The 27,079-nt window shown below is 37.1% G+C and overlaps 3 protein-coding genes across 5 annotated transcripts in view; 1 reads left to right on the top strand and 2 right to left on the bottom strand.

Annotated features, from left to right (window-relative positions):
- LOC139753259 (galactokinase-like) overlaps positions 1–3,965 on the bottom strand; it is a 33,972-nt gene extending 30,007 nt beyond the window's left edge. Inside the window, exons 1-2 of one of the 2 annotated variants that reach the window (XM_071669517.1) lie at positions 3,836–3,965; positions 629–792 (exon numbers count right to left, since the gene is read on the bottom strand). In XM_071669517.1, coding sequence (XP_071525618.1) covers positions 629–790 — 162 coding nt within the window. In that variant the 5' untranslated portion in view covers positions 791–792; positions 3,836–3,965. Of the gene's footprint in view, positions 1–628; positions 793–3,605; positions 3,730–3,835 lie in introns of those variants that run through there. The other variant, XM_071669516.1, reaches the window with a different exon arrangement.
- A 2,968-nt stretch (positions 3,966–6,933) lies between these two features.
- Positions 6,934–22,479, top strand: Pfdn5 (prefoldin 5). Of its 2 annotated transcripts, XM_071669519.1 has the most exons (6): positions 6,934–7,077; positions 9,210–9,293; positions 10,183–10,308; positions 12,574–12,679; positions 16,618–16,760; positions 21,980–22,479. In XM_071669519.1, the coding sequence occupies exons 1-5, from the start codon at positions 6,991–6,993 to the stop codon at positions 16,734–16,736; spliced, it is 522 nt and encodes a 173-aa protein (XP_071525620.1). In that variant the 5' UTR covers positions 6,934–6,990; the 3' UTR covers positions 16,737–16,760; positions 21,980–22,479. The 2 variants fall into 2 exon arrangements, with proteins under 2 accessions (XP_071525620.1, XP_071525619.1); XM_071669518.1 differs by lacking the exon at positions 21,980–22,479 and having other exon boundaries at positions 16,618–17,287.
- Cul1 (cullin 1) overlaps positions 17,333–27,079 on the bottom strand; it is a 38,140-nt gene continuing 28,393 nt past the window's right edge. The window contains exons 14-18 of the mRNA XM_071669515.1: positions 26,780–26,898; positions 24,679–24,763; positions 21,917–22,099; positions 21,406–21,576; positions 17,333–20,036 (exon numbers count right to left, since the gene is read on the bottom strand). Of these exons, the coding sequence (XP_071525616.1) occupies positions 19,956–20,036; positions 21,406–21,576; positions 21,917–22,099; positions 24,679–24,763; positions 26,780–26,898 (639 nt within the window). The 3' untranslated portion in view covers positions 17,333–19,955. The remainder of the gene's footprint in view (positions 20,037–21,405; positions 21,577–21,916; positions 22,100–24,678; positions 24,764–26,779; positions 26,899–27,079) is intronic.

Genomic DNA, 27,079 nt, shown 5'->3' with positions numbered 1-27,079 from the left:
AGTGTGAGAGGTGTGAACTGGATAGTGTGAATTGGAACGATGTGGTATACTGGGGCCTACATGCTGTTAGTGGATTGAACCAGGTCATGCGAAGTTGCGGGTAAATCAAGGAAAGGTCTGTGAGGTGTGAGCGTCAATAGATAGCTGTTTTATCGGGTCATTACACATGACAGCTAGAGAATGGATATAGGAAGATGCAGCCTCCCCTATAAATGTGGAAATATATAATTATCATATCATATTATATTATATTATATTATGTTATACTTAATTGCTGTTTCTGCATCAGCGAGGTAGCGCCAGGAAACAGATGAAAAATGGCCCATCCACTCATATACACATATATATACATAAATGCCTGTATATGCACATATACATGCATATACATATTCATATCTGCTTGCTTTCATCCATTCCTATTGCTACCCTGCCCTATGGGAAACAGCATCGCTACCCCCACTTCAGCAAGGAAGCGCTAGGAAAATGAACAAAACGGCCACATTCGTTTACACTCAGTATCCAAGTAGTGTGTGCACAGGATGTAAGTTATTACCTTCTTTAAAAGTTTAACCACTGTATCATCATAATATATTTACAAAAATGCAATAAACATGATTCACTGAGTTACCATAGGAAAGACAAATCCATCATTGTAATCAGTGTGCTCTCCAATAATATTAACTCTTCCAGGTGCTGATACTGCTACATTAGCTTCCTCTCCAAATGTTGCAAGAAAAGCTGACTTGGCTTCAGAAATCAATGATGACACTTCAGGTACCCTGGACGCCATTCCTGGTATGTAAATGCATAATTCAAATGAATCCTTCTGGATTAAAGAAAAAAGTACAATGTATGTGTCAGGTAAGTTTGCTCAGCAAAATATGCTTAAAAAGAGTGCTTTATAAGAGCTTAGTTCCCTTACACTTGCATGTGAAGGCTAAGATGGATCTCTTCATATTCACATCCCCAACATTTACAAATTACATCTGGGGTAATAATGTACACAAGAAAGATACTGTATATAGCACAGATGCAAAAGGAAATGTGAAATTTTTTGCAAAAGATGAGACAATTACACAAAATGCTAAACTATAACCAAAATAGCAATCTATATACATAATTTGAAAACATATGTTATCATACACATTTATCACTAAACCAAGAGGGGTAGATACTTCAGATTCTGGGCAAGGTTTTACGCTATTGCACTCTGGCCATGAAATATTTGTACATTTGTTTGTTACCATGGCAAGGCTGAACCATAGCACCACAGTGCCCCATATTTTGGGTGTACATGCTTCAGAAGCTAGACATGGTTTAATGCTACCAAAAGTTGGCATTGAAGTGTTTGTGCATTTACTTGTTACTATTTCATGGTTGAACCATTGCACCTAAAGGCCCCATATTTTGGGTGTAGGTAATGCAGAATCTGGGCATGGTCTTAAGCTATCATGTGTTAGCTTTGGAGGATGTTTTGAGGTCACCAAAGGCCGCTGCTCAAAAGCTTACAAATTATATGTAATTCACTGTACTTATTCTAGGTAACCTAGCACCCTCAAATAATTCATAATGAAGGTACCTCAGGATAAAAGGTAGGATCCAGGGACATCACTGCCTGGCTTTAAAGGCCAAGAAAGGCCATTTTTCAAAGTGACATAAAATCTTTTTCAAAATCCACTTTTTACCATGCAAGGCTGAACACCCTCAGCTAGTTATTTAACGATGAAGGATACAAGTTAGTTGCATTACGTTTGGTTGATAATGATTTACTGAAATTTTTTAATGAAACAAAGGCTTGATATATGAAGAGGTTTTCAAATTCCATTTTCTGGTCTAAGAATTTAAAATCCTGCATTAGATTCTTTCAGATTACCTCATAAAGCATCTTCCTAAAGTTTCCTATAAATAATCCAGTACACAGGATAAACTCTTATGATGTTGCTATCTTTCCACATTCAGCAAACCTGTCAAATTCTCTTGCTTATTTCATCTTTCCCTTTCTTATAATAATCTTTCTGAGTCAGGTCTACAAACAACTGAGGGAGCAATGATTACATTCTTCATTATCTCCATTTTACTCTACAAACACTTTCTTTTCAAATGTGATGGCAATCACTGAGGGTGGCCATGGCAAAAAAAAAGCCTCAATCTATCCTTGTCTTTATGTGCCTCCCTCACATACACTATTCCACGCATTCTTCCACCATATCTGTCCCTCCAGTACTCTAACAATCTGTTTTCCCATAAGTGGACTTCCTCTCACACCAACCTCTTTAATCATACTATTGCCTTGTCTCTTTGTAAACTCCCAGTCATACATTCTTCCCATGTGCCTAAACTAATTCAGAGTAATACATTTCTCCCATTCTACCACTCCACAGTTCAGTGCCTGCCATACCAAATCTCTCATACACATCCTCATTTCTTTTGTTTATTCCATCTCAAATAGCTCATTTCCATAACCTGGAATCCTGGCCTCTGTGACTCATTCCATGTCCATGCTTTGTCTGCAAAGATCAAGGTCGGGAGAACTATGTTGTCCCTTTATCCTTCTTCACTTCACTATTTATACCTCATTCCTTCATTAGTCTATTAAGGGACCCAATAACTCTTTTACCCCGTATTACTCTCACACTTATTTCTCCTTCTATATCACTAAACTTACCCAAGACAGCTCCAAATACTTAAATTCTGTCATCTCTTCCAGTCTTTCTCCACCCATACCTATACCACAATTCATAATACTTTCTTCTCTCATTCTGCAGGGCTTTGCAAAATGTATACTTTCACTATGTTTCCTTTCATACACCATTATTTTCGTTTTACAGGCATTTACCCTCAATTGCCTACATTTACATACATCATAAAACACATTTACAACATTCTGTAACTCCTCTCCACTCCCAGCAAACATCAGAGTATCATCTGCAAACAAGCTTGTTAGTAGCCACCATACCTCACCACCACACTCATTCTATTATCTTAAAATACCAATAATACCAATAAGTTGATGGTGGGAGTAGTAGGCAATGAATAAAAAAAAACATGGGTTTCACTTATGTCAATGAAGCCAAAACACTTTTTAAATTAAAAAAAAAATGGACACTTCACATAACTTTGCACCGAGGTCCAAGTCTACCTTAATTTGAATTTGTAATCAAAATACAACAATGTTCTTGTCTTCTATTGCCCCCTGCCTCAAGGCCCAGAATGTTTGCTGAAGTGCATTTATTGGTTATACTGTGTTTATGTGCACAAATAAACATGAGCAAAAACGATGTGACAAGCTCAGAAGAATCAACTACTTTTCAAATAACACTGAAAAAAGTTGACTTTTGTTGCTACAAGAAGTGAAGTGAAGTTTTTACCGGCATGCTGATTAATTTTTCACTTAATTTTCAGTTACTTAATCCCCTAATCTACATAGACCCTCCCCACCAACAATCTATCTGTTATCATGGGATGAAAGAGCAATAAATTCATCTTCAAAGCTTGGGGAATCTTGACCTTTGGAACCGTCAAACGTCACTTACTTATAGCCCTAGAGTAAGGCCCTACCCCTAACTAATTCAAACAATGAGAGTTTTAATTGCTCTCTGCAGTACCATTTTCACCGATAACAATTATCCACGGCATCAAGACAAGCAAAGAGCTCCTCTCCCTGATCAGCCATCCTATTAAAACAGTTTTAAATCGCTCCTGGCAAACTGAAACGTGGCATTTCTGCACCCTGTTCTGAATTGGTATGTACTTTATCTTGTGAACTGTCTGACTCTTAGGCACTGACAATTGTCGTAAACAAGCACATTGGTTTTGGGGACATAACCATACTTACTTCTGGGACATAACAGCCAAGATAACACTTGCTATCACGAAGACACACACGGATAAGGAGGAACTTATATTTATTTTGTTATCAGCCTTACGGTACGACATGTCGCTGCTGCCGACTCGCATCACATGATAATATCAACAATATACGACTGCCAAACGTACAAGAAAAATTTCCTATCACATTAATCAGCCCATGCATTATGCAAGTACCTATATATTGTTGAGTTTAATGGCTTCCTATAGTAATAATCAATGACAAGATGATATGTGCCTTGAACTTTATAACATGAGAAAAATTTGCTTCTCAGACATATCTGTTGTTTGCAAGTCTATTCTGTGTTGTTATTCTGAGGCTAATTCATCTCCAATGAAAGTTTAAACTTCAGTAATTATTTTCATTATATGGTTATTTGTATTTGACAGTCCTCTGTAAGTTGGGATATTGAAATATTTCATGCTTTGCTATTAAGCGTCTGTGACATCCGAAAGCATATGTATATATATCCACAGAACTCTTCATCGTGTATTTCCGAATCCTTGATCAACTCGTTCAGATTGAATGAGGCCCTTGGAGTCCAACTTAGTTCCAGATTTCTTAATAGGGACTGTGGCAGCCTAGGGCAAATGCAACGATACTCACTATCACCCTAGACTCTAGAGAAAGGTGAGGTAACAACACAGTTCAGAGACTCATTAAAGATCAAGAGATCTGCATAAATCTGTTATGAAATCTGGATTGTAAAGTCCGATACTGTCTTGTTTTCCAAGTATGGATTGAAATTTTGTTTGAAATTGGGTTGTATGTTCGAAGACTTGTTTCGTCTTTGTTGAAGGTCTATGATTATATACATTTGCGAGTGAAACTTTGTTGACAAATCCATAGAGATTTTGACAATGAAACTTGGGGTGCAAGTTAGTATTTTTTGTTAATGTGCTTTGTATGTCCGGATATCTTATGTGAAACGTAAGAATTAAGTTCATAAAGAGTTTGATTGGCAACATGGATTGAAAAGCCTTAGAGTTTTTCTTAACAAAGTGCTGATTGGCAATATGGATTGAAAGGCCTTAGAGTTTTTCTTAACAAAGTGCTGATTGGGAACATGGATTGAATGGGCTTATAATTGGTAACATGGATTGAATGGCCTTAGAGTTTTTCTTAACAAAGTGCTGATTGGCAACAAGGATTGAATGGCCTTAGAGTTTTTCTTAACAAAGTGCTGATTGGCAAGATGGATTGAAAGGCCTTAGTTTTTTTTTTTTCAAGAGAGTGTTCAAACTGTTTCTTTTTTTTTCTAAGTAAAGCAAAGGCTGGTTGTTTTTAAAGTAAGGGCTATAAGTCCATAGATTTTTGTATTATATTGGATTGAAGTTCCTAGATTTTTCTATTCTTGGCACGTGGTGGATTGCAATTATATGGGAACATTTTGCATTGGGAAAAAATGGGTTATAGATCCATTGAATTCTTTTCAAGGTGTAAGTTGCATGCTATCGATTGTTTCTAAAATTATTTCATAGCTAAATTCATACATCCCATATATTTCATCCATTCTGTACCCCCCTCCCTCCCCCATTAGAGATTTTTCTTATCTTTACAATTACATTTCTTCCCACAGTTATGGAATTTAAAAGTAATTACGCAACTGAAAATCTGATTGGTAAGGACCTTGTGTGGAATTCACTCGGTATTTTCTACGCTAGTCTCGATAAGGATATACATATATTCAATTCCATTTTACCATAGTCGATTCTCCAAACGACTGATAGATTCATACAGTTTACTTCTATCTAAAATTGGCAGTAAGTAAAGGTGTTGTATCAGCGATAGTTGAAAATTACTTTCCCTTATTTTTTCGCCCGCCATACTGTCTAGCCCAGTGTTAAATAAGCACATAATGCATAGAAATGTAGTTTGTATTTAGCGTCAGCTCAGTATTAGGGAGGTATGGACTAAATAGCTGTGTATCGCCCCCTTGCAGAATATGGACTCAGTAGTACAATTATTGTCGACAATGTTTGCCAAGTTTGGGGCAATCTCTGAATCGGCATAGTAGTATAAATAGAGGAGGAATAGTGAGTAAGACCACTTAGAAAAGTGGCAAAATGGCAGGCAACGTGAGCTTGTGTAACAATATATTCAGGCTAGGTTTCGGAATCATGGTGAAAGTTTGACCTTCCCAAATCTAGACAAGATCCATGGAAATATACTCCTCAAGGGGACAAAGGATGGGTCTTTTAGAGAGAAAATCACTATCAATTTTCTGTATCTAAAGCCATCAAGTTTTAATTCACATGAACTGTATAGCAATATAATAATGCTAGTGCAGTCTTTAGATTAAAGCCAGAAAATAGCGAAAGCATAAGTTAGTCACTGTACAATAGCAGACCAGTAGTTTGCCTTCTTCGGGAAAATATAGGGTGCGAGTTGCGTGTTTTCAAGCGTCATGAGATATTGCATGATTGTGAATTGAAAGCCAGCAGCCCACGTGCGGGATGAGGCAGAAAGAAAAGACAGCTACCTAGGCCATAGGAGGAGCTTAACAGCCACCGACACACCTTCTTCTCTAATGTTTTGTGCACGGTAATACCTGTATATATTTCATGATTGTAAGCTGCGTTCCCTGATTGAGAGAAAAACTGAATATTAATAGATGATTAGATAAATATTGTAATACATAATGAAAATGACCCAAACCACTTCCTACAAGAGAGAGAGAAAATATTCTTTTCTCTTTTCATGTTTGTTTCGATGTCGAGACAAGTGCCATGATAGTTTTAAAAAGATTCCAAGATATAGACAAGTTGTCCATAAAGTACTTTCGTTTTCTTTGATGGTATTCGTGAAATATTCAATGACCATATATGTAAATATTTTAAAGAGTGCACCATATGATATGATTATCCTTTTTAAAAAATCACAAAATTTTTTTGTTATCAAAATTTTGTTCAAATCTGACTAACTATGAGATGAAAATTATATGAATTTAGACATATCGAATTTTAGGATAACGGAAGATTTTTCACTTTATATGACTCAATTTGGTAATATAAATACTATAAGTGTAAATATTTGATTGATATCTATATTGATTTTATTTGTACAATACATGTGGTTGTTAAGGAAAACCGTCTGTATGTCAGTGTAAACAAATATTCATCATGGCTTCCAGCAAAGGACCGCAAGTAATTGATATTAACAAGTTAAATTTGGAACAGTTAACGACATTAAAAAACCAGCTCGATCAGGTAAGACACGCATGCTGATTTTTAGCGAAGTAGAATGTAGATTATAAGGGAGTCTTGTAGTATAAAAGGAGATGTGAGGTGTGACTCATTGGAGGGCGCGCCAGGCTTGGGGTCCACACTGATACTCTACACAAGAAATGATATATTTAAGGTCGAATGTCAGATATTTTGGCTATTATTTTACCCATACCTATACTAGTTCGTGATGACGGTAATGTTACTTAAACAAATCTTCAATTTACTTAAGATTTCTCTATACAGAAGAATCATTATCGTAGATTTGTGAAATTATTGAACTGTTTATATACCTGAGTACATAAGAGGTAGGAAGGTCAGGTCATCTAAGTTGAATGTTGCAAACTCTGACCTCTCTCCTTGCTGGTGGATTGAGTGTGGCTCTTCTAATGGAAAGGGTCAGGTCATTTATGATTACAGCAATTTTGTTTGAATTGCCACTGCTGGACATTTATCCGGGGGTTATTAGGTCAGATGAGGTCACTTGTCAGTAAGGTAACACTTTGTGTACAGACACTGGGTTGCTACAGTAATGATGTAGAACTTGATAGTGAGAATGGTTGTGAAGAAGAAAAATGGGTCAAGTAATAATATAGTGATGTAAAGGGTATTAAAAAGCTATCTAATCTCCCTTCCGAAGTACTAAAGATGAAATATGGGTCTTCTGTTGACTAATTTCCCTTGTTTTAGAGGATGCATGTTTGTTGGGGTATCTCATGGATGATGCCAATTATTTTAAGGTTCGAAATTTAGTTGAAGGTATGGATGCCTTGATTGGAGTTTTCCAAATGTGTAAAGGGAGTTAGCATGTTTATGAATATATTTTACTACCTTTCAAATAAATTCTGACAGTTTAGTTTGTGATGTTTTGTTTCTTCACGTAGATCGCAGGCCATAGATAATCAGTTTGTGCCAGCTGCAGGAAGAATTCCCAAAGGCATATATATATATATATATCTGGGAGTGGATCTGGCAGCGGATGGAACCATGGAAGCGGAAGTGGATCATAGGGTGGGGGAGGGGGCGAAAATTCTGGGGGCCTTGAAGAATGTGTGGAAGTCGAGAACATTATCTCGGAAAGCAAAAATGGGTATGTTTGAAGGAATAGTGGTTCCAACAATGTTGTATGGTTGCGAGGCGTGGGCTATGGATAGAGTTGTGCGCAGGAGGATGGATGTGCTGGAAATGAGATGTTTGAGGAAAATGTGTGGTGTGAGGTGGTTTGATCGAGTGAGTAACGTAAGGGTAAGAGAGATGTGTGGAAATAAAAAGAGCGTGGTTGAGAGAGCAGAAGAGGGTGTTTTGAAGTGGTTTGGGCACATGGAGAGGATGAGTGAGGAAAGATTGACCAAGAGGATATATGTGTCAGAGGTGGAGGGAACAAGGAGAAGAGGGAGACCAAATTGGAGCTGGAAAGATGGAGTGAAAAAGATTTTGTGTGATCGGGGCCTGAACATGCAGGAGGGTGAAAGGAGGGCAAGGAACAGAGTGAATTGGAGCGATGTGGTATACCGGGGCTGACGTGCTGTCAGTGGATTGAATCAAGGCATGTGAAGCGTCTGGGGTAAACCATGGAAAGCTGTGTAGGTATGTATATTTGCGTGTGTGGACGTATGTATATACATGTGTATGGGGGGGGTTGGGCCATTTCTTTCGTCTGTTTCCTTGCGCTACCTCGCAAACGCGGGAGACAGCGACAAAGTATAAAAAAAAAAAAAGAATAAAAAATAAAAAAAAAAAATAAAAAACAAAACAAGGAAGCAGCATTCATGTCAGCCAATCATCCTATCTGTTACAACCGAAAATGTGCTATTTTTGTCATTCATGAAAAAATTCTGTTTATTGGGGGGGTTCGTTGCATAATGATGGATTTACATTCTTGTTAATATGTCATTATAAAGGAATGTCTTTGTAACTGAACCCACATTACAATTGGAGAATACATTCCAAACAATAAATTTTCCCAGTCTAATTCAGTTATATGGACTGTATCTAAAACATTGTAGCAACTTTTCTTATAATGCAACAGTAGTAAATAATAACCCTTTATTATTGTACAGATTTCAGTTTTATGGTAATTCCATAGGATTGATAGAATTTTGTACATCTATTTACAGGAGCTACAGTTTTTCAATGAATCGCTACAACAGTTGAAAATTGCACAACTGAAGTTCAATGAATCTGGAGAATGTGTTGACAAGGTAAGTTCCTTGTAGATGTTTTGGCATACATGTGTTATAGATTATTTGTAGGACTTGATAATGGTTGCATTGTCTATATGGTATGATGCTCTGATATGTGTTCATAACTATAGTGTTACAAGTGAGAATACATGATAGTTTTATATGTAGAATGCTTTTGTGGTATGACTGTAAGTGAAGTGTGACATTCCTGCACAGAATGTTAGACTACATTGTGTATGTGCCCATGAAGTTTTGTTGGATTGTATTTAGATTTTCTCCTTAAATACAAGCAGATTTATTTGAATTACAGTGTCATATAAGTAAATGTAATGCAAAGTGATATGGTCTTTGAATATGGGAAAGGAAACGATTATGTTTGCGGAAAATTTTATGATGGGTACAGGCGAATTGCTACACAGTACAAAAGACATAGAATGTGTCATGTTTGAGAAGAGTATGCAGTAAGGATGGGAAGAAAAAATGGAAAGAATGTATTTGTATATTAAGTGGGCAAAAGGAGGTTAATGGGAAGAGGTTTGGAAGGATAGATTCAAATTGTATGTTTGAAAAGGGCATCTTTTGAGTTTTTTGTTGATTTATTATGATTGTATTTTGAAGAGATTTCACTCTTAGTTGGAAGCAATGGTACTGTTTTATGTTTAGACAGGTAAGATATATTTTGAAGAAAATGACTGGTAAGAAATGGTATAGAAGTGACATTAGTGGGGTATTACTGTGAAGAAAAAAGAAATGCATTAGATTATATAAGGGAAAAGAAAGAAAAGGCTTTCAGATTTGCTAAATTTGAAAAAAATCAAGTTTCTGTTTCTGTGATATTATATTAATTGTGTTTGATGTATGATGTGGAATAATATCCTAGCTAACATCAATTATTGGCCTTTTTCAGATAACACCAGAGACTAAAGGAAAAGGGATGCTGGTACCTCTTACTAGTTGCATGTATGTTCCTGGTACAATAGCAGATGCAGAGAAGTTGCTGATTGATGTAGGCACAGGCTATTATGTTGAAAGGGTATGTATATCTGTCATGAATAATTTATTGAAATCAAAGCTTTCCATCTGCTACCAAGTTCCACAGACTCTTCCATGGTTTACCTTGATTGCTGCATATACCTTGGTTTAGCATATTTTCCTTCTCCCACATATACCGGCATTGATCCAGTTTATTCTCACACTCCTGAAAGTTTAGGCCTTGGTACTCCAAAGCCTTCTTCATTGTATCCTTCCATCTTCATCTTGGTCAGTCCACTTCCCCTTCTTCCCTCTTAGTTTGTCTGTCTTCACTCAGCCTATCCTTGTGTTAGAACCCTTTTAATACATCTTGGTCAGTTTTCACAATTAGTCTTTACTTTTTAACTCATCTGAATCTTACACTGTCATTTCTTACATAATCCGTCTTGTCTCACATTACATACTGTCCCATAGCATTTCATTTCCATCATGTCCACCCTCTTCCTTTATTTTGCTTTTACGGCCCAAGACAGCCATGTAGCACTGTCTGGATAACTGTACCTTCAAACATATAAAAACATGTTTTTGTCTTAACAGATGCTGACCTATTTTTCTTTCTCTCCTTTGTGTGCCTGTCAGTCATCATGTGTTCTAATTTAGATAGAAATAATTTTTTCTATCTAAATGTATTTGAAGAATTAGCTAGAAATTGTTTTTATATGCATATTTATAAAAATGAATGTGTGTGTATGAAGTATGAAAAAATATACGTGTAGGAAGAGAGGAAAGTGATTGGTTCTCAGTAAATGTAGGTTTGCGGCAGGGGTGTGTGATGTCTCCATGGTTGTTTAATTTGTTTATGGATGGGGTTGTTAGGGAGGTAAATGCAAGAGTTTTGGAAAGAGGGGCAAGTATGAAGTCTGTTGGGGATGAGAGAGCTTGGGAAGTGAGTCAGTTGTTGTTCGCTGATGATACAGCGCTGGTGGCGGATTCATGTGAGAAACTGCAGAAGCTGGTGACGGAGTTTGGTAAAGTGTGTGGAAGAAGAAAGTTAAGAGTAAATGTCAATAAGAGCAAGGTTATTAGGTACAGTAGGGTTGAGGGTCAAGTCAATTGGGAGGTGAGTTTGAATGGTGAGAGGCTGGAGGAAGTGAAGTGTTTTAGATATCTGGGAGTGGATCTGTCAGCGGATGGAACCATGGAAGCGGAAGTGGATCATAGGGTGGGGGAGGGGGCGAAAATTTTGGGAGCCTTGAAAAATGTGTGGAAGTCGAGAACATTATCCCGGAAAGCAAAAATGGGTATGTTTGAAGGAATAGTAGTTCCAACAATGTTGTATGGTTGCGAGGCGTGGGCTATGGATAGAGTTGTGCGCAGGAGGATGGATGTGCTGGAAATGAGATGTTTGAGGACAATGTGTGGTGTGAGGTGGTTTGATCGAGTAAGTAACGTAAGGGTAAGGGAGATGTGTGGAAATAAAAAGAGCATGGTTGAGAGAGCAGAAGAGGGTGTTTTGAAATGGTTTGGGCACATGGAGAGAATGAGTGAGGAAAGATTGACCAAGAGGATATATGTGTCGGAGGTGAAGGGAACGAGGAGAAGAGGGAGACCAAATTGGAGGTGGAAAGATGGAGTGAAAAGGATTTTGTGTGATCGGGGCCTGAACATGCAGGAGGGTGAAAGGAGGGCAAGGAATAGAGTGAATTGGAGCGATGTGGTATACAGGGGTTGACGTGCTGTCAGTGGATTGTATCAAGGCATGTGAAGCGTCTGGGGTAAACCATGGAAAGCTGTGTAGGTATGTATATTTGCGTGTGTGGACGTGTGTATGTACATGTGTATGGGGGGGGTTGGGCCATTTCTTTCGTCTGTTTCCTTGCGCTACTGAATTTCTTTTGCATGCATGTGTAAAAATACGTTTTACCAGTGACACATACGTTTGAAAACTGGTTATATGCCATAAAGCCGACAATGAAAATTACATACTTCATACATGAAATCCATTTGAAAATATCAAGAGGTAAATTTTAGACATATACTAAATATTTATGAAAACCCCTAGAGTTGAGGTATGCATCCCAGTGTTTAGGGTGTTTTGCTTTCTGTCTTTTGGTAAGTTTTAATGCACTTATTTGTTATGTGTGCAGGCTGTTAGGGTCAAATCAAAGTTCAGTCATAGTTAGTTATGACTGTTCACTTTGAAAAGCTTACCCTTATTCTCCTCTTTAATAATAAGACTTTATTCTGAGCTGTTCCAGCCTTATGATTTTATGTTCAATAATATGCTTAGGTTACCATGTATACTATTCTCAAATTTTCTTGCCAGGATGTAAATGGTGCAAAGGACTACTTTACCAGAAAAGTCAAATTTGTGACTGAACAAATGGAGAAAATTCAAAAAATAGCTTCTGAGAAGAGCAAGCTGAGAGAAGGTAAATTATTCTGTCCTTTTGTGTGCAGGAAGAACATGCTGATTCTTTCTGTCTCCCTCTCTCTCTCTCTCTCTACATATATGCTCTGGTTCAATCCATTGACAGCACGTCAACCCTGGCATACCACATCGTTCCTTGCATGCCTTTCACCCTCCTGTATGTTCAGGCCCTGATTGCTCAAAATCTTTTTCACTCCATCCTTCCACTTCCAATTTGGTCTCCTGCTTCTCCTTGTTCTCTCTACCTCTGACACATATATCCTCTTTGTCAAGCTTTCCTCACTCATTCTCTTCATGTGACCATATCATTTCAACACACCCTCCTCTGCTCTCTCAAACACACTCTTTATATTACCACACATCTCTCTTACTGTTTCATTACTTACTCGATCAAACCACCTCACACCACATTTGTCCTTAAACATTTCATTTCCAACACTTCCATCCTCCTTCGCACAACCTTATCTATAGCCCATGCCTCACAACCATATAACATTGTTGGAACCAATTATTAATTTATTCCTGGGGATAGGGGAGAAAGAATACTTCCCACATGTCGTAGGAGACTAAAAGGGGAGGGAGCGGGTGGCTGGACCCCCCCAAAAAAAAAAGAACAGAGAAGGGGGCCAAGTGAGGATATTCCCTCTATGGTTCAGTCCTTTGTCCTTCACGCTACCTTGCTAATGTGGGAAATGGCAAATTAGTATAAAAGAAATTAATATACATGATCGCTGTTTCCTGCATCAGCGAGGGAGTACCAGGAAACAGACGAAGAATGGCCCATTCACTTATAGACATGTATATATACGTAAACGCCCACATACATACATATACATATCAACTTATATATACTTACATACACATATATATATATTCTTTCATACTATTCGCCATTTTCCGCATTAGCAAGGTAGCGTTAAGAACAGAGGACTGGACGTTTGAGGGAATATCCTCACTTGGCCCCCTTCTCTGTTCCTTCTTTTGGAAAATTAAAAAAAGAAAAAAATGAGAGGGGAGGGCTTGCTTTCATCTATTGCTGTGCTACCCTGCTGTACAGAAAACAGCATTGCTACCCTCTACCTAACGACTTATACTGACACACATATCCAACCTGCACCTTCCAGTCACCTATTCTGAATGGATCATCAATACCACTTAAAAATCTCCAGCCTCTGTGGACATTGACACACTCACATTATAGACATCATCAAAGTAGTGTACCAACCAAATGCCCTCAGAACACTAAACATACCAGATTTGGACAAGAAAAATTATTTCTTAGTATCCTCTACAAACAGTTTAGTTACATCATTTACATCTCACCGGCCTGGTTATTCAGCTTCTCAAAATTGAATAGAATGAAGCTGCAAATAACAAAATGGAGCACTAAGAACAGACACTGACTTCTTAGAAGCCACATACAAAACATATACACAGAAACAAAGTTCCTTCTAGTACAGTCCCTCTTCAACATGCTTGGCACTCAGTTGTTTAAAACAGGAGTAGATCTCAACCCTCCAAACCACTCCATCTTCAATCTTCTACCCCCAAAATAGAAGTAAAAACCCTTCCCCTGCCTCACACTGTGGCAGCCTGTAATCTCAGAAACCCCCAACCCAAATAAAGACAACACTGACTAATCATACATGCCTAAATGATGGAACAAGCTGTAAACAAATGCCTTTCTAACTTATACACCACCTCCAATGCTGGATACAAAACCATCTGAAACTATTTTCCTTACACATGCATGAGTTACACTTGTGAATGCTCTGGACCTCACCCATCCCTGCAAACACTAATGCAACAAATTTCAAGACCCCTGTATTCCTACACTGCAGCCCTCACAACGAAGACACTGAAAACTGACCTTTTCAATTAGCCTACATAGATGTACTCACAACATTACACTGACCTCTGGCTTTGTAAGAGTTGCAGGAGCTCAATTGAAGACAGAAGGGACTCTTAAGGCAGTAAGTAATATACATATACATTTTTTCAATACTTATGTGTCATTTCCTTCATTAATAAGGTAGGGCAAGGAAGACAAAGAAATGGCCTCCTTCACTCACATCCACTCTTTTGCCATCATGTGTAATTCATCAAAACAACAGCCCCTATCTGCTGCCAGGTCCCACAAACTTCTCCATGGTTTGTTCTATTGCATCACATGTCATGTGCTCTGTCCAGTGACAGCACATCACCACCTGTACACCACATCACTCTACTTCACTATCCCATGCACAGCTTACACCCCTTTGCATGTTCAGGCCCAAGCACTCTAAACATTTTTCATTCCATCTTTCCATCTCTAGACTGGTCTTCCCCTTCTCCTTATCCCCTCTGCTTCTGACATATATATCCTTTTTGTCATCCTTTCCTCACCCATCCTCTCCATTAGTCCAAACTATATCAGCACATCCACTTCAGCTCTCAACTATACTTTACTCATTACCACACCTCTGTCTTCCCTAATGATTGCTTACTCAACACTCCTCACATCACATATTGTCCTAAAGCATTTCATTTCCAACACTTTCACCCTTTTCCAATATTTTTTGATTTAGTGCCCATGCCTCACATCCATACAAAGGTCCAGGTTGTGGAAATGAGCTGTATGAGAAAAGCAAGTGGTGTGACTAGATGGAATGAAAAAAGAAATGAAAGGGCATATGAGAGATGTGATATGGCAAGGAATGCAAAGGGAATGAATTGTATTGTGGTAGAATGGGTGAAATGTAATACTTTGAGGTGGTTTGGGCATGTGGAAAGAATGCAAGACTGGGAGTTTACAAGGAGAGTGTATGATAGTACAATTAAAGGGGTTGGTGTGAGTGGAAGACCACCTGTGACATGGGCAAATAGGATGGAGGTATACGGAAGGGAGAGAAACAGAGGGAGAATGCATGGAATGATTAATGCGAGGTAGGCGTGCAAGAACAGGGATAAGTGGAGACTTTTGCAGTGGCCACACCTTGATGGGAGTTGTCAGAGGGAACAGGCATCAGAGATCAGATAGATAGATAGATAGATTTTAGAGGAAACTTTAAGTATGTGCCATGGATCAGTATTACAAGCTTAAAGGTTGTGATCAGATCACCCATTACTCTTCTCTTTCCCATGTTCGGCAAATATAAAGCTTCTAGCTTTTCTTATAACTTAGCTTTTTTAATTCTGGTACCATATTTGTTGCTTTCCTCTGTATGATTAGTATAAGCTCTTTATGCTTTGGTAAGTGCAGTGATCAAACTTGAGAGGCACATTCTATTTTTGGCTTTTTGTATGATGCGAACAGCTTCCTGAATAATTCCTTATCCATGAACTTAAATGTTATTCACGTTTGGTGGCGGACAGTTGGTCTCATGAATAATTCTTTTAAGATGGGACTTTGGTGTCAGTTTAGTGAAAATGTCAGCTTTTAAATCCCTTTTTTTACAGGTCTCTGTTGTTTATTTCTCACGAGATGATGTTCATGTTGATGCTTTCTTTCACTGTGTTCCATCCGTATTTCTTTACATTTAGTAACTGTGGTTGAACTGTGTCCATGCATGCTATGTTTTGTAGTCTCATGCATGTTTTTTTCGTCTTGACATTAGGTTATGTGTCTGTGGGAGAAGTAAAAACTACTCTTTTCAAAAACGTGTCTTTTATTTTGGTGCTCTAACTTCCAGACCATAAGGCAAGTCATTGGCAAGATTGTCCATAGCTCCCTGTACCCAGGTACAAGAAAGTCTCACACTCAAAGCTCTTAATATGGCAGATTTTGAATGATCTTCAAATGGAATTTTGGCGCACAGTCATTGTTAGACTACTCTGGGCATAATTTCAGTTTTGGAAATTTTACTTGTGGAAACCCTTGCTTGTATAAAATTTATGAGATTGTTGTAAGTTGTATCTCAGTGATGGTTAATAGCTTGTATGTGCATTATCCTCTTCTAGTTGTAATGGATATGATGGAGGTGAAACTTGACCAGCAGTTAGCAGTCATACAGCAGCAGCAAGCAGAAGCAGCAGCAACAAAGGCTGCAACAAAGGCAGCTGAGGAAGGAATGATGTGATAATGACTCAACCATGGATCTACTGTATGTCATTTGTTAAGAATGCAATATTTTATTAGGCTTATTTTTCTTTTTTTACACATTGTGTACTAATAAGCAGTATAAGGATCTGTGTGTGGAATTAGCCTTTGTCACACTGAAGTGCATTTTCACTTGCTGCTTACTGACATAGAGACATGTTCAGTTGAAGTTACATAAATTTTTCCTGCTTGGAAGCTATGCTTTCATAACAATGGATCTCAAGAGGGAGAAAATCTTTGTTCAGTGACTTTGGAAACAAATTTTGAATTATTTAGTCCTTTTTTCTTGTAATTGTTTAAAACCATCTTTTCTGTATGATTATGAGCATAAATTCATTTCCCCCCAAAAATTGGTTAGAATTTTACAATTTGCCACTCTTTTACTGTTATAATTAAACCTATGAAATAAGATTTATTCATTTAAAGTCATTTCACTGTGTAAATGTTTTTTCTTTAAAATTATTTCATGTTCCATAATGCTGTCGTACCCAAATTCTCTCCCAGTTGATATTAGTAAACTTTTAAAGATTTTTTCATGTATAAATTAACCTGATAACCTAGGATACTGAAATAATATTAACATCAAATAATTTATTCTATCCCGTAAGCCAACAGAAAATGATATTCTAGAACAGTTGATACTATAACTTTAAGGTTTTACATAAAAACTCTACAATATTTACAGTGATGCTTCCTGTCCCTCACTACCTGCATTACAAAGTCTTACCCAAAGCAGAGGAGCCACCTGCATGGGGTACTATTCAAAAGATGCCGCTTAATGACAGATATCCTTTACCTGTCGTAGCAGTCTTATGTTAAGACCTTGTAATTCTGCAATGCATGCCAAGCCATGCCTTTATAATTCTTCGTACCTAAGCAGCATTAACAAATAATACATGTAATAACATTAGCTACTGACATGGTCAGCTAATACTTAAATATTTACAACTGCTCCAAAACATGATCTCACTCTGTGGTTTACCACGGGCACGTTAAGCTTTCTAGACTTAAAATGCCATTATACAGTGAGCTGAGGGACAGTCATATGACTTCTGCAATAATATACCTTGGGGTATTACATCAATAAAGCTCATTATTTGCCTCCACAAACAGAATGTCCTCACTGAGGTAAAAAAACCTATGGAAATGATTGGCTACGGATGTCAGAAACCTAACATGAATATACTGCTGTTCCCACTGGGTGACAACAGTGGTGGGTAAATGAAGGTGATGAGCATGAAAACAAACAGTCCTGTGGCACTACCCTCTATGAAGGAGGCAAAATGTAATAAAGTGGCACCACAAAAGATGTGGAATAGCTTTTCCTCAACTCAATTCATAAGCTGACTTGTAAAATGTGTTGGTTACAATACTGTTATGCCATCTTCCACGTAAAAGTTGCTGTACGCTACTTTTCTCCACGTACTGATACGACATATTGGACAGCTGGTAACAGCATTACATGAGATACATATAATGCAAGCATTAAAATATATTACAATGAAGTATTTACTTGCCACAGCCCTGTTAAACAGTACATAATTCCTCAATAAAAAAAAATTACTTGATTGCTTTTGAAGAAAAAATATAGACTGCCACTAGCACAATCCTTTTTTATTACAAAAACCAAGGTATGGAAACAATACAGTAATTCATTCATTAGCTCATTAAAAATTAATTGAAATTGGACATTGGACATTATTACCTACTGAAGATTTTCTGGGTATGTGAAAGACAAAATGGGTTAAATCAGATTAATACATTTTTTAAAATCAATTTCTGATGTACTGATGTAATTATCTGACCTTACTTAGAGTCAAGAAATGTATCATAAGAAAATCCCTATGGTCATAGAAATTTTTGCATTTTGAACACGTTTCCCTGAAACAGTGGACAATGTACTGTCTATGCAACATTTTTGAGAAGGCTCAGAAACAAGCAGAAACAGAAGATTCTAAACTGAATTTATGAAATCTACAGTGCTACAAACCATTTTGATTAAGACAATTTTTTTGACATGCATCAATAAAAAATGTGAAATTTTTGACATGCTTTCAAGCCCAATCTCAAAGAAGTGACAGTGCAAATGAAATTCAAATTACCTAATATCTTTATGCAAATAGAGGCAGTTTTTATGTAATGGATTCCTTTTTAACTACTGAGCCCTGGATGAGATAGGCCATTAATATGAGACCATGGACCATCTCCTTAACAAACAGATCACAGAAAGAGCATCTTATACATTACAATAATGTACGTGGCATGTGTAAGTATGGGATTGCTGACTATGCAAAACCTCTAGATTACCATTACAGTATGTCATAAAAATATTGCAATAAAGCTGATATTTTCAATGATTTTGAACCTTCCCCTATAATCACATGGAAAAGGAATGCAGAAAATTTAAAGATAACTTTCATAAAGAATGAGGAATATTCATATTCCACTACAACTGACACAATGGACTATTGGCAGTCCAATGCCCTAAAATGCCTAATGAGTGGACTGTGGGTACTTCCCATAATGGGAATGAAAGACTTGATTCTTATAAAATGTTTTGATGTTCAGGAACAAAGATAGAGTCTTTTTACAATTGCAGATAGACATTGGAACATTTTAGAGAAAGCAACAGGGAATCACCTGATGCAATATGAAGTAAGAAGAGGATCACATGATAATAATAAAAATCTGATTCATAGAATATTCTGAAATGAGACTCACTTTTCTGTAGGCTCTCTTTCCTGTTTATAATACAGAAAAGAAAAGCTACATTAAGTATTATTTAGTTTACATTTGCTGGAACACAAATGAATCTTAACAAGTATATGTCATGATAAGATGAACTTGAGTATAAGCTGTATTGAAAATAAATTTTATAACATCTTCATACACTTTTATTTAGAAAATCATAATGCTTGAGAAAAATATAAAAAATCTAAAGCATGAATAAATAAATCTGACCTTACATGATGAATGAGCCAATCATGTTTAATGTGAGCAGTAATATACCTGTGATGACAGGTATTACTTGTGACTGGGTCAACATATACAAACCATAGCACAAGTATCTAGTGAGGCTCAATTTTCTTCAAAGAAACTCACCTCGGATGATTATGTAAGGCCTGAAGTGGCGAATCACATTTTTATATTCACATAATTACATTGTTTCCTGATGTCTACCTATTTATGTATATAAGTCTTATGCAAGGTAACTGTAGGTGTCTTTTTGACCATCTATTCTCTCCAGGTATTCTTTCTCTATCAGGATATCAATGCATCTCTGTAATTGAATAAATATCTATTAGAATGTGCTAAAATAAATATCAAACAAAATTTGTATATATATATCTCTGCTTTACTATGTAGGAAACAGGCAACAATATACATATATTTATTATACTTGATTGCAGTCTCCCATCTTGGAAAGGTAATGCCAAGAAACAACGAAGAAAGACCCATCCACTCGTATACACACATATATATACATACAAGCACACACAAGTACATTTATGTACATATAAACACATACATATATAATCATGCATATTCATATCTGGTCGCCTTCATCCCTTCCGGTGCGACCCCTCAACACAGGGAACAGAATCGCCACCCCTTGTGTCAGTGAGGTAGTGCCAGGAAACAGACGAAAAAAGGCTACATCCGCTCACAAAGGCTACATACGCTCATACTCATTCCCTAACTGTCACATGTAATGAACTGAAACCATAGCTCCCTATCCATATCCAGACCCCACAGACCTTTCCATGGTTTACTCCAAACGTTTCACATGTCCTGGTTCAGTCTACTGATAGCACATCGACCCAGTACATGACATCATTCCAATTCACTCTATTCTATACATTCCTTTCACCCTCCTGTATGTTCACTGAGGCCTCAATTGCTCATAATCTTTTTACTCCATCTTCCAACTCCAATTTGGTCTCTCGCTTCTCCTTGTCCCCCTCCATCTCTGACATGTATATCCTTTTTGTCAACTTTTCCTCACTCATTCTCTCCATATGTCCAAACCAATTCAATGCACACACTCTTTTATTACCACATACCTCTCTCATCCTTTCATTATTTATTCAATCAAACCACTTCACATCACATATTGTCCTTAAACATTTCATTTTTTTTTTTACTTAGTCGCTGTCTCCTGCGATAGTGAGGTAGAGCAAGGAAACTGACAAAAGAATGGCCCAACCCACCTACATAAACATGTATACACATAAACGCCCACACCAACTAAAAATTATGCCCCAAAATTATACACTCAAATGCCACATCAGGTCCCTAACCATCAAGATTCATTCTCTTGCATCAAAACTGCAAAATCAGAATTCTTGGAATTTGCAAGCAAGTGGTAAAACAGTACATAAGTTATTTTTGATATGGCCGTATCCTTGTCAGTGGACAGTAAGGGGTACAGCACAGTTGAGGTCCTTCCCACCCTGAAGGAACTTACCTTACCCTGCTCCCACAAGGAGTGCAGCCTTGAAGCTGAAGGAGCCTCATAAACATAGTCCTGAGCGTGCATAACTAATTAGGTTAATGACAGGGGACAGAGATGGAAATATTAATGACATATGAACACAAGCCTGGCAGGCATCAATGGCTAGAATGATTGGCAATAGGTCAGCACTTACCTTTATGGTTGGTACGCGAGGCTTGAATCTTGGTGTCAGCTGATTGAGGACTTCCATGAGAAGTTGCTGATGCTTACAAACTTTCCTCATTTTCATTATTCTAACAATGGCTGCCTGGATCAGTAATTTACGATCTTCCTCAATATGCTTATGGGTAAGCTCTTGTTCAATCTGCAGACAAAGAAAATTTAGTACCTTGATCATATCTCCAATATATAGTCTTAATTCTTACATATTTATGACAGTCATTCTCAAAACTTTATATGCACAAGCATAAGTACACCTTTTTACAAGTCATATTTTCTCATTCATTTGTGCACTAACTCTCTGTTATTCTATTTGTTGAATCAATCAATGTTTTCCTCGTGTATTCATGCAAAAGTGTCCTGAGCTATATATTTTTCTCAGAACAAACAGTATATATAAAAATATATATACATGAGAAGGTAGAGGTTGTGGTAGTAACATTCTCATTGGTATATTAATTATACAATTCAACGTTACAAGTTACCTTCATCTCTGTCTTCATTGGCACATTGATATTGACCCTGAGTTTCTTGTTTTTGTATCCAAGGAAAAGGTTGACCCGTGAGTCCAGAGATATATCCTCATCATCATCTGATATAAGGAGCTTACACTTGAGAAGGATCTGAACTACTTGAAGAAGAATATCTTGTGAAATGCCAGTCATCTCCTGCAAAGTAAAGATTAATTTTTGTCTAACATAAGAAATGGAATGATAAAGTTAATGGACAAATTAGGAAAAAGGTTGTTTATCTCTGGGAATTAACTTGTTATTTTTCCTAAATGTTCACCATTTCTATATTAGAAAAGCAGTTAGGAACAGATGAAACTATTTTTTTTATACATTAACTATTTCCCGCATTAGCGAGGAAGCATCAAGATGAAGAAATGGCCTCACATGCTCAAATTCACTATCTAACTATCGTATACAGTGAATGCATTTAAACAACTACAATAATACAATTTACTTCAATAAACATTCCAAGCTGAAAATTGAGGTTTTGGGTTTCAAATAAGTGTAATGATATGAACTAATGTTTTCCTCCTCCTCCTAAAAATAAAAGTAGCCTCCTATGCCACTCTGTATTCTTTCTCCCCTATCCCCAAAGATAACATACTAATAATAATAATAATACAAAGAATGTAAGTTACTGTAAACATGCATCCTTAGGACTGGTCAAGTCAGTAGATAATGTCCTTTTTCTAAACAAGGAACGTTTGAGTCTTAATTCTTAAATAAAAATTGTTTTTGCATTTAATGAGCACTTTTCTAAAAGAATAGTATAATTTGACTAGTTTTTGTATACTGATGGAGACTGAAAAAATCAACAGTGCAACAAAAGGGGCCTGGGATGATAGTAGGTCATTGTTTGCTGATGATAGTGAGAAACTACTGAATTTGGTTTCTGAGTTTGGGAGGCTGTGAAAGGAGAGAGTTGAGAGGAAATATGAATAAAAGCAAGGTTATTTGGTTTAGCAGGGGAGAGATGCTTGTTGGTTGAAGTGTGAGTACGAATGAAAAGAATCTGGAGGAAACAGGATCTTTTAGACACGTGGGAATTGACATGGCAGGAAATGACTATAGAAGCTGAAGTTACAAAGTAAGTGAAGGGGCTTGCTAAGTCCTGGGTGCACTGATGTGGGTGTGTCAAAAGAAAGGTCACTGTCAGAGAGGGCACAGATGGGTATATGTGATGGTAGATTAGTTCCCATGGTGCTGAATAAATGCGAGGCATGGGCACCAAGATAAATAGCACGGATGAGGGTGGATGTCTTGGAAGTGAAATATTTGAGGATAATATATGGTAAAGGGTGGATTGAATAAGAAATAAGGTACAATAGTGGTGTGGGAGTAAGAGAAGTATGTATGACACAGCCGAGGAGGTCTTGCTGAAATGGTTTGGACATGTGAAGCGTAAGAGCGAGAAGAAAATGACTATGAAGGTACATATGTCATTAGTGGACGGAACATGATAAAGGTAGAAACTGAGGAGCAGGAGGTGGAAGAATGAAGTGAAAGATGTTCTGAGTTTGGGGTCTGAACATGCATGAGGGTGCAATGTGTGCAATGGGATAGGGTGGAGTGGAGCAAATGTGGTAAAAAGGGGCGATGTGTACTGTGTAATCAATGGACTGATCCAAGGCCTGAGAAGCAGTCAAGGAAAGCCAAGGAAAGGTTGGGGTGAGTGTGTGTGTGTCTATTTTCAGCACAATATATATGACAGCTGAAGAAGCTTGTGAATAAATGAGGCCATTTCTTTGTTTGTGGTGCTACCTCGCTAACAGCAGAAACAGTGAACTGGTATGAAAGAAAAGGAAGAAAAATTTTGAGACAACTGCCGAAGGACCCCTTTCTTAAATACGTCCTAGGGTTATTCCAGGAGCTCTTGTAGCTTCAAGGTTGCACTACTTCCTGTAACAATGAAATGATGAAATTCTTTGGACTTATAAGTTCTTCTATGAGACTGTACTCCCTTTCATTAGCAATTGATGATACACCCTTATTGACCATGACTACTGACTTATGGCGTAATCACAGGCAGGGAGAGTCTAGTAACTACAAGGCTAGCAGTTTCTAATGGGACAAAGGTGGATCTCACAGGAGTAAGTTGCTGCTGCTTAGTAGGGATGATAGCAATGGGTGGTCATGCCAGAGTTTGCCACTTGAAAGATAAAGGTTAGAAGGTCCTAATCCCCATTTTCCCACATAATTTCCTAGAGAATCTCTCATACTTGCAAGACAGACTGCAGAGGAGCAAAATATATACATTAACAAAAATACCTCAAAATGATAATCATTATCATACCTGAAAAAAGTATACACATCAAAAATAAAAAAGATTTCTTCAAACCCAAATGAATACCTTACAAAATGTAAGACTTTATATTATCTGTTAAAAGATTAAAATCCACTTACCATGACAGTGGCAAAAAATCTTCAAGAAACAGAATTTGCATCACTGGAACAGTGGGTAAGTGTTCTGCTTGTTTTTACTGATGTTGAGAATGACTTTTGGACTTGTTAGATTTTCTTAAAGCTGTTTCTAACTTATAAAACAAATTCAAATTTGCCACTAATATACTCACTTTAGTGTGTGAAGTCAAACTAGAAGAAAAACTGTAATCAAAATTAAACATCAAATACCTACAGAATACAATATATGTACAAAATAAAGACTAGCCTACAAGAGTAACTCTAACATAAACAAGTTAATACAAGAGTAACTCAACATAAACAAGTTAACTTACTTGTAAATGGGCAACACTCCATGAAACTGCATTATTAAATTGAAGTAAAACAGCCATTTGAAATGTTGATGCTTGCAGGGTGTATCTGCAAGATGATTCCATTGTTAAGCAAAGTGAAAATAAAAATGAGCTATGCTCAGATATAATAACACTATAATTTTAATGAAAAAAAAAAAGAAAAAAATCCAGCATTTTGTAGAGCTGAAATGGTCCCCCCCCCCCTTTTTTTTTTATCAATTTCATATCCTATTTTAGCAAAGCGCTGTGAAAAACATAAGAACATCAGCCACAGTTCCATACATCCACTTAGTTGTCATGTAAAATGCAACAATACTAAAGCCCCACCAACACAGGTGATATACAAACAGCTTGAACATTTCCAAAGAAAAAATATCCAGTATCCTCACTAAACAAGCTACCCATTCAGTGTACTCATGCTTATCTACAGAGTGAAAGGTATCTTATTTCTAATTTTATTCATTTTATTTACTACCAATACTGTAATTGTGTATGAAAAAGAGTGCATGAAACAAAATAAACTGTTCAATGAAAATAAAGAAGCAAATCCCTTAATATACTTCCACACTTGCTAGCCAGTCTCCCTTATATTGAATTAGGAGGTTTTTCCAAACATATTTGTGTTATTTACCACCAACACTACATCTGAGTATGAAATAAAGAGTACATTTGAGGGCTTATATCCATGTATTCTTGCAATATCAGCAGCTGTCAAATAAGTAATTCCCATCCCTTCCAGCCACTTACACTAGACCATGCCAATACAGGAGTAATAATACGAGTTTCTGTGTATTTTGTTACCTATTAATGTTAGTCCATTATGTAGGATTTTCTTTTTTATGATGAAATTTCTGGGTCATGCCCAATACTTAGGGATTAACATCGTATACAAAGGCCAATCCTGCAATGGCCATCTCTGCTAGGATTGTGATAAACTGGCCATTAATACTTGTAGAGGCATCCTACACATTGTTTCCACACACTGCAGCCTAAATATTTTGAACATACAGTTAAGTATATGTGGAGATGCCATGAATGCCTGTATGAGATCTATACTTTCATGTTATGTGATAGCTTTTGTTGCATTATCTTTAAAGATAAAATAAACAATTCTCATGTAAAACCATTAGATTTTTTTCTTATTTTGCAAAACAGCCACTTGTAAAAAATACCAAACAAATCACTTGGTGTAACTGAAAGTATTTATGTAGTACCTCCTCAAGCCTAGTAACCACTGGTGCAGCACAGTAAATGTAAATGTGAGCAAAAGTAAAGTAATGGTGTTTGAAAGGAAAAAGAGTGAAACTCCAACTCCAGAGTAAGAGAAAACAATGTACTAAACTGTGTTAAACATATGTAGGAAAGACTGTAAGAAGTGTTAGAATTTAAGTATCTAGGAGCTATCTCAGGTAAGTCTGGTAACATGGACGGAGGGAGCACTACATGGCAGAAGAGTCATTGACTCACTAAATATAAAAAAGAAGAAATGAAGGGAAAAGGTGTATGAATGGAGGTGAAGAAAGGATTAAGGGATAGCATTGTAATGCTGACTTTGATGTATGCAGCTGTAACATGGACATGGAATGAGTCACAGAGGTCAAGAATCCAGGCTGTCGAAATGAGCTATTATAGAGGAACATGTGATATGCCTAGGTGGAATGACGAAAGAAATGGGAGGGTGCATCACAGATTTTATATGACAGGGAATACAAAGACAGGTAGACGGGAGTGGGAGAGTGAGTGAAGCTTAATACTTTGAGGTGGTTTAGGCATGTGGAGACAATGCAACATGGGAAGTTTACAAGGAGAGTATAATAGTATGATTAAAGAGGTTGATGAGAGGAGAACAACCTATGATATGGGGAAATAGAGAGAAAGGGCACTGGAAGGAGAGAAATACTTGAAAAATGTGTGAAGACTTGCTGTGGCCGTCACCTTGATGGGAGTCCCTGGAGGGTCATGTTAAACAGACAATACTTTGATGAAAAGAATAATTCATCATAACAGCAGTATCTAATAAAGATGTACATTGCACACCATCAAACTGAGAGGATTAAGATTAACCTAGTTTCTAAATACTTACCTGTTCTTGAAGCAATTCGTAACAATTTCACCTTTTGAAAGATGAAACAGCCAATTAAGCTTGCGACCACTATGTTGGCTTGAGTAGAATGTTGTGAATCTGGACACACTTCTTTCTAGCTGTTGGTAAATAAATGTTGTAAGCAAAATGCATGAAACATTCCAACAGATGATATTTCAGTATACAACCTTGTACATTTCCAACAAAGTAGCCTATAAAGTTTATTCATAAAGCACAACTATCATTAGAACTTCCAAAACATTTACCACCTAATTTTCTACATTAATCCTTCCTACTGCT

Source organism: Panulirus ornatus, chromosome 14, assembly GCF_036320965.1.
Source record: "Panulirus ornatus isolate Po-2019 chromosome 14, ASM3632096v1, whole genome shotgun sequence".
Classification (NCBI taxonomy): Eukaryota; Metazoa; Arthropoda; class Malacostraca; order Decapoda; family Palinuridae; genus Panulirus; species Panulirus ornatus.
This window is presented reverse-complemented; position numbering and strand designations above follow the sequence as displayed.

Excerpts from the sequence above, each read along its gene's own strand:
- Pfdn5 (XM_071669519.1), top strand. The coding sequence starts at position 6,991 with ATGGCTTCCAGCAAAGGACCGCAAGTAATTGATATTAACAAGTTAAAT. Across the intron at positions 9,294-10,182 it reads CTGGAGAATGTGTTGACAAG|ATAACACCAGAGACTAAAGG; the intron begins GTAAGTTCCTTG and ends GGCCTTTTTCAG. Across the intron at positions 12,680-16,617 it reads GAAGAGCAAGCTGAGAGAAG|TTGTAATGGATATGATGGAG; the intron begins GTAAATTATTCT and ends ATCCTCTTCTAG.